General features: G+C 30.9%; 1 protein-coding gene across 1 annotated transcript; it reads left to right on the top strand.

Annotated features, from left to right (window-relative positions):
- The first annotated feature begins 1304 nt into the window (after positions 1-1304).
- Positions 1305-2913, top strand: LOC143048531 (uncharacterized). The gene has a single exon (XM_076222238.1). It carries the CDS (start codon positions 1693-1695, stop codon positions 2632-2634), a length of 942 nt encoding a protein of 313 aa, XP_076078353.1. The 5' UTR covers positions 1305-1692; the 3' UTR covers positions 2635-2913.
- Positions 2914-8964: the final 6051 nt, after the last annotated feature.

Genomic DNA, 8964 nt, shown 5'->3' with positions numbered 1-8964 from the left:
CACTATTTACAAATATAAGTTGAACTTAGCCAGGAGAACACACACATGAATTAATATGCCTTATAAATGTACATAGCTTTTTTAAATATGATTGTTTTGCCATATTCATTACTTCCTTAAATTTAATTCTATTTGGATAATCAATATACTTTTTAGCGATATACTTTTGTCTTTCTATAGCCATAAATTTACACTTCATTACATAGTGGAATTCATCTCCAAAATCTTTTAAGTCACATAGTTTGCATGCATATTCTTTTATCTCTCTGAATTTTTTTCCATCTTCCACTTTCTATAGGTAATCTGTGGTTAATGAGTCTAAATTGACATAAAGTATAAATATCTCGGGGTTCCAAAATGTCTAAATACTTTTCGAATCCGAAAAGTTCCTTAAAATACTTAAAATGTTTTGCTCTAGGAAATCACAGCAGGAAGTCAGAGTGTCCAACATTTTGATTGAGATTCCATAGTTCAGTTAGTTACATTTAGGTCAATACCGATGATTGACAAATCCTTTCACATAATGTATGACCTAAACCGGAATAATATAGTAACTATATGTATTGTCAAACATAGTACGGCCATTACAATCCATGATCTAAAGGAAATTTACGAGAAAACTTTAATGAATTTTTACATTTACGAGAAAACGTTAATAAAATTTTAACATTTACCATTACACAGTCATTTTTCATCATATTTTCTAATCGAAAACTTTGAGACCTCACATTGAACGTTAACCGACCATATTAACCTTCACCACGTCGTCTCTAATCCAATTTTGTACGATCATACCCTCATAGTGTTATTTCTCTTCTGACAAAAAACATTTTACATACAGATGACTACATTTCAATACACCACTTTTATGACATTTAAACATATTAAATATTTGAGATGTTATCTGCATGCTTGCTGTGGATTCTATATAAAAACGAATATATTTGATATGTATAATTTCCTTACAAAAACCTATATATTTATGAAACCATCTATTTAAAAAATACTGTCAGTAATTCAAGTATATTGCATCGAAACAGAGGTTCGTGTCATAAATTTTGATCAATATATCCTAAAGTATACTTTTTAGTCGAAAAATGTTAGATCTTAATCTTCAATAGTTTTAAATATCGATATGAGACTTCAATATGTTTATTCTAGTCTTATTCTATTTTGATAAATTGATTACTTGTCGTTGAAAGGCACGATAGGAGCTTATTAAAAGTTTCCAGATTGATTTAAAACCAATAACGTTTTTAAAGTTAAACACGACTACCTTTCATATTAGCTATACAATACTATAATTTTTATGCGTTTCTCTATGATTGACAGTTTACTATGTGCTTTAAATCTGTTGAGGTTTGAGCTTAAATCGTCAGTGTTGAAAAGTTTAGTCCTGTTATCTATGGTTCGGATATTCGTAAAATAAACAAATTATGACGATGACATCCAGAGAAAACTGACCAAAGTTTACCTTATATATTTGTGAGGATTTTGTAAATTATGGAATGTGCAGTGTTTGCTATTGTAGATTTTATTGACTTATATTTTTGAGATTTTTTGGATTTTGTAGTACAAGTAAAATAGTATGTGCATTTTCTCAAATCGTTTTTCTAAATAGTTAGCTTATCATCATAGTTTTCAACGCATATAATCTTCTGAATACTTGATCAGCTTTTATTTGTGGTAACAATGGCATTTCCTAAGAAAACTTCATCGAAAGAAGTATCATTTCAGCATTCTCACAGCGAGGCGGATATAGCTAAACTATTGATATCACTACCAAGTCTTAGTTGTTCTACGGGAGATTTACCTTCAAAAGAGCAGTTAATTTCTGATGACAACGAGGATGGGGTTTATTCATCGGAAATACCAGAATTCGAATTTGAAAAGACAAAACGAAATGTTGGTATCCCAATGGTTGCTGGTCAAACAGAAAATGAAACAAAAGCCAGAAAATTGAATAAAACGGAAGAAAGCCGACTGGAAACATTAAGAACACACTTTGAAAAGCAACGAACTATGTTTGAAAAACAGTATAATCAGCATCAACGCCGTTTCAGAATCAGATCTGCACGTGTTTTGCAAAATGGTAATGCAGCAAATGGAAATAGTGCCGGGAATACTGTCTCGCCACGATCACGGCCGAAATCTTTGCCAACGACTATGCCATCACGTGATTTAGAAAGACTGGTTTTCAATAAGCAAGCGTCCGTTCATAATGAATGTAAAAATGACAAACTATGTGGAACATGTGAGAGGATCCAGAGAATAATTAAACAATATGAAATAGAGATGAAAACCAACTTTGATGTTACAAACACACATCATACTGTGTGTTTATTTTCTGACGCTCAAATAAAGAACTTTATCAATCTAGTGGAAACAAAATATTGTAGTGATCTTCCTGGGGTAGTAGAAATGCTTCATAGTTCTAAATACTCTGGCGTTAGCCGAAATCATTCGTCAAGTACTTTAGTACCAAAGTCTGGAATTCAAGACAGGATTAAAGCATTCTGTAGGACACAGGAGGAATTCAATAAAAAGCACCCAGTGTCTCGTTCTGTAAAACTATTTGTGGATAATGAAAGAATAAAGCAAGCTCAGCTGGCTACAAAACTTTTCAAAAAATGAAGAAAAATACATTTTTTATATTAAAGTTTGACGACGATTTTGTTGAATTCTAAGATCTGTTTGAAATCATTTTTATATATAAAGGAAAATGTTTCTCGTATCAGGGTTACTAACCGTGGCTTCCTTCAATTATTTGTGCGGCTTTTCATTCATACATGTAGTACATACATCGAAAACTATTCTTTAGAAATATAGAATTTTGTTTTATAATATTTTATCTCCGTTTTGTAAAGTAAGTTGTGAATTTATTCGTGTTCTCATAAATATCTGAAAGTTTAACTTGTTAATGCTTTTGTTTGAATTCCAACATTCACGTATTTGCAGTGTTATCCAAATTTCTACATAGCAAATGTGTATTTAGTGAAGTTTCATCTTAGAATTTTTTACAAAGGTTTAATACATCATTTGCTCATTTATCAAAATGTTATACAACAATGTTTGATCATAACCGACGTCATTTGCATTCAACTGGCATACATGTCTTATATATGTTATAAATAACATTGTTTAACACAGTCATTTGTAGGCATATTACGTATGGCCATGCAATTCACTTCGATTCAATTTTAATATCCTTTCATACTCATATTTGATGAAAACTTTTCTTTTCATGTCGTCAAAAGAATAATTTAATTTCATACATGTATTACATGTATTTATAAACGGAAAGGCTTATATCAGTCGCAAAGATTATTATAGCAACACGTTTTGAAATAGATAATTTTGGTACACCGTTTTGAAAATATAAATTTTGATTACCATTTTAGGCAACTGTAATAAAATTCTACAAGATAAAGTATTAATTAAAAGAAATACCACTATTCTAAATTGGTTTAACCAGAATTATGAATGTATGGTATTTTAATTTGTGATTTTCAACTTTGTATGTAATATTGAATTGATTAAAGATCCTTCTTTAAAAATATTTAACAATGATAATCTGTGCTTATGTAATATATCCTTTCAACACACAATTGTTTTCTTATCACACTCTGACATATTATTTTTTTTACATAATGGGCATAATTCATTTTTATTTTTGATATCTTTGTATCGTTTTATTAACATGATATAATGTCAGTTACATATGAACTTTTTGTTTGTTGGTGTTTGATCAAAAACCGAAACTAGACAAGCTTGAATTTTACTTAAGACAAATAAGATGAATTAGAACTTACCATATATAAGTCACCGTGCGGCCTTCAACAATGAGCAAAACCCATTATATTCTATAAAAGGCCCCGAAATTTACAATGTAAAACAAGTCAAACGAGATAACTTACGTCTTGATTTTACGTGAAAATCACATTAATTGTTCACGTGAAATTCACGTTAATTTACCACAAAAGAGCGTATACGTAAAATTCACGCGAAATAAGTACATGTGAGTTTTACGCGAATCTCGTGTGAAAATCACGTGAAAATCGCATGATTTCTTTTCACGTGAAATTCACGTTAATTTACCACAAAAGAGCGTATACGTAAAATTCACGCGAAATAAGTACATGTGAGTTTTACGCGAATCTCGTGTGAAAATCACGTGAAAATCGCATGATTTCTTTTCACGTGAAATTGACGTAATTTATGGTAAATTTTGAAAATAAAGTTATTCTAATAACATCTAAATACTATCTTTTTATAAAGTTCACGTGAAACAATTTCATGCTGGGTTAATGTGAATCTCAGTTCATGATGAAATAAAATTATTAAAAATTATCATGTAAGTTTCACGTGAACATAGTGAGTTTCATGTGAAATTCACGTGAGCAAATTCATGCGTGCCTGTTTATTTTGAAGAGAATAATATTTTAAATTGGGTTTTTTTTTCAGTTTTTCAGACAGATTATTTTCTCTTATACAACTACTTAATGTAAAAATTCTCTCAAAAAAGGTATACTCTTCTGTGTACTTAATAGCTTTTTTTGGCCAGACTATTTACAAAATGTAGCTCAATGCCTTCCTTTTTGCATTAAGTTGTTAAGTTTACTTTTATTCTAATCCTGTATTTTCTTTTGATCAACACCTTCAAAAAGGATATTAAACATGTAATTGGAATTAAAAATCAAAACACAATTTCCTGTCAAAATATTTATCAAAGGACAGAGTTCGCAGGGTAAAGAAAACCATATGTAAAAAATGTAAGACCAGACTTTTAAGTTAGCATTTATACTTTAACACCTTTAAGATTCTTTTTAATCAAAATGTTCCTTCCAATTAAAGGACAAAAAAATACAAAATGGTACAATTTATTTGCCTGGTGGTAAGGTCAACATTTTGGTAACAGAGTATTATTCCTTGAACGGTCATTATAATTATAATCTCAGTCTATCTCGATTAGTGATCAACGATAGTAGAAAAGAAAAATCCAAATAAAGATCTTTTTAAATACCTTTAATTGTGCATGTAATATATATTGCTGAATTAAAAATTTAAATTTACTTGATCTACTAAAATGTAACAATTTACTTACAATGCATTATTGAAATAGTTACATTCAAAAAACATAAACTTAGTTACTCGAAAAGTTTAATAGCAATTTTTTTAAAGTTCGTGTACTCGGCGTGTAGTAATTTTGTAAAAACGCCACAGTGTTCTGATGATGCCGTGACCACTTCGAATGCTGGGGATCAGGTTAAAAAAAAATGCTTTAGAGTTTAGATTCGCTGCTGTTTATGGCAGGCTTGCGAGAGCGAAAACTGTTTGGCACTTAATAATATTTCCGCGTAGGATATGTTACTAGGTTGGAATCGTTCCTACTATGTATGTACAAGAGGGGCGACAGATACCAGACGAACAGTTAGACTCATAAATCAAAAATAAACTGACAAAACCATGGCTAAAAACGGACAAACAGACAAATAATAGTACACAAGAAACAACATATCAACTAAAGACTGAGCAATACGAACCCCACAAAAAACTGGGGGGGAGGGGGGGGGCAGATCTCATGTGCTCCGGAAGGGTAAGCAGATCCTGCTCCACCCGTCGTGTTGCTCATGTTATTACAAATCCGGTAAATAGTCTAATTCGGTAGGTCACAAGATCAACCAACTCGTGATGGCGTCCGTAAAATTTACGAAGGGATGATTTCAACTTCAACATTTGGAACTCTTGGTTTTATAGCTTCTTTGTGAGCAGCAGCCCTTTATCAAGGAAATCATGTTGGGAAATACAAAAGCGGGCATATCGTATCAATTGGGAGAAATATACTCCGTATGCAAGCGCTGCTGGAATGTTGCTACATAGAAATGGAAAGTTCACAATTGTGAAGCTGAAATCATCTCGTTTTTCGTAAAGTGTTGTTATATATATAATTATATGTATGTAATATATATACGGATTGACGTCTTAGTAGCCATCAATTAATCAGCCAGCAACGCAAACAGACAAACAAACTAGCAAGCAAACGAACATGCAAACAAGCAACGTGAAAGGCAAACAAGCAAGCAAGCAAGCAAGCAATAAAAATGTGGCGAAACAAAAATCGTCTTACTTCATTTACCTATAATTATTTTAAAAAGTAACTTTTAAGATAAGATTGGTTATGAATTGTGATAATATTTCTACTGTAAGTTGGCGATATTCCTCAGATGTGTTTGAAGATGGATTAAGGTATTACTTATTCAAAAGTAACTTTAAAAAGTATGATTAAATATTAACTTCGTTGTAATTTGATTCAGTTTTAGATTGATTTTGCGTTAAGTAGATAAGGCAGCACAGCAGACATATTATTGGTTATATAAAGCAATTCTCGTTATCAAAATAATTTACCAAAAGGAAATGTCATTATGGTAATACTAGAATGACGTAGACGCTATTGTGACCCACTAACCAGAAAACTTGGATAAACTCCGTTCTCGAATACATCTGGGTAGGTTGGTTCCCTCCATAAAATATTCAGTATGACTTCAAAATATACAAGTATTAATATTGTCAAGATCGTCAATAACGACCAGGTACCAGTCTAACAGGTGGGGAAATGTAATGTTATGGAAAAATATCTGATGACTTTCATTTTCAGTTTATTTTTGCACACATGTATTTTTGGGTTGCTGTCAGAGTACACTCAACATCTCCTTTATAAATACTTTTTAACACCTGATTGGGATATCACATGTATGCACCTTTGTCTCTACATATATGAATTGAGTATTATATATCACAATAAATATTTTCTCAGCTACACAATTTATTAATGCAAAAGCATTTTTTACATTTTTAGAGACTTAGCTAGTACCATTTTTTAGGTGAATGGTTATATTCACCGGTGTTATATTAGAATAGTTTAAACGATATTCATCAACATAATACAATCTACAACTTAATAATTAGCAATCCTTAAAACTCGAATTTTGAAAAATATCAACTATCCAAACAGATTTGAACAAATACAAATATGCAAACTTGCAAATTACACATGTATACTAATATGATTAACATTAGAGTTTGTCCATCTAATAAAATGACCTTTAAGAGGATAAACAAATTGAATCATTTAAACAATACAAATTGGTCAATAATAATCTAATCATAGATTAAGTAATTCCATAATCTATTTTTTTTCTGTTTCACTTTTAAAAAGCTTATAAGTGTCGAGTTAGTTATCAATGAATAATTTCATTATATTTTTATTTTCAACGAAGGGAGAAAATCCCGCACCTGAAGAGTGCTTCAGTTGGCCCCTAAACAATAAAGTATACTATTAGTTCAGCGAAATTGATAACACACTAAACTCCGAAACATATAAATGGACCCAAATTAAAAGAAAACACACACATACGACTAACAAAGACTAGAGGTTATTCACTTGACATACCGTCAGTCTCATTAGAGACGAGCACTAAGTGTTAAGGTTTGTTTGAATTGTGAAGTACAATTAAGAGTTACAGTACCCTTTAGCAGTTAAATATATGCTTAGAGGTGTCTGTTTGGGTTTTGATTGATGTATAAATACGCACCAGACTGAGAGTCCCGTCAGAATGGGAATATGAACCCATTGCTTCTTGTATTCTGAGAGACACGTTAAAGAACACTTACAGCATTCAGGATTCTATAAATGAACTATAAGAATATTCCCAGCCTTGTCTACGTATGCTCTGTTTTTCTAGTCACAGTCGAAATTCCTGCCCCCTCATCCTAGCATCGCTTACCTCATTTGAAATAAGGGTCAATATACAACACTGATTCCTTTTAAGATAGCATGACATGATATAATCAATAAAATTATGTAATTCATATTAATGGTAATACTTATGATACAAAATGTAATATGCAAACAAAATACATTCAAAGAATTTAGTGAGTCTGTTAATATCTTAATGACCCTATTAGTATTTAGCTTTATTGCATATCAAGGATCTATAAAATTGAATCGCTGTTATTTGATAAATGTAATAACGTATTGTGTAGTATCAATTTACTTTCAAATTAAATTACTGATATTCATATTTGATGTTATAGTTACTTGAAAAACCAATTAATTTGTTTTAAATGGCATACTTAAAAAATATATACTGCCTGTGCGATGTTATCGAACAAACATAAACACCAGTCTTTGATATAGGTTTACCAATAAACTGTGACATCTTCTGATTGTACGCAAACGCAAAAACTATACAGAATATTCGAAAAGGAAATTTGAGTTATTCTGGAAAATCTAAAAAATGATTTTATATCACACAACGATATTTTTTTTTATAAATTATAAAACTTTGTTAAACATTTTTCAATATGATTGGTTAAATAAAAGGAACTTGGCATGATTGCCTTGCTAAGTTGTACGTATCTACCATATTGAAATATTTATCATCGACCGAAATGGACTGAATAATATGATAAGTTCTTAAAGAAAAACAACCCTACTATGTAGTTATGTATTTTACATATACAGCAGATCTACACGATCGAATTGAAAAGATAGCTAGAATGATGCTTATTTTGCATATGCATTGTATAATGTGTTAAAGGTTAGGGGGATCACTCACTTGCATGCCTTATCCCACCACATTCTGTGGTCAAAAGCCTTTAATTCAGTGGTTTTTGTTGGTTGACTTCTGTTTTCGTTTGTTTTATACATACTAGTAACTCAGATCCGTTGGGTTTTTTTTTTTTGTATGTCTTGAATTGTTTTACATTATTTAATGTTGCGAGTTTTTATAGCTTACTATACTGTTTTTGCTTTGCTCATTGTTGAAGGTCCTGCAGTGACCTATATCTACGTCATTGTGGTGTGTGATTGGTATTTAATGAATGGCTAATATTTATTTTGAATTTATGGAACCATAAAATTAATTATGGACTCTTCACATTGAATAATATATTTTTTAGTTC

Source organism: Mytilus galloprovincialis, chromosome 10 (assembly GCF_965363235.1).
Source record: "Mytilus galloprovincialis chromosome 10, xbMytGall1.hap1.1, whole genome shotgun sequence".
NCBI classification, from domain to species: domain Eukaryota; kingdom Metazoa; phylum Mollusca; class Bivalvia; order Mytilida; family Mytilidae; genus Mytilus; species Mytilus galloprovincialis.
The sequence above is the reverse complement of the archived record's forward strand: the minus strand, read 5'-3'. Positions and strand labels throughout refer to the sequence as shown.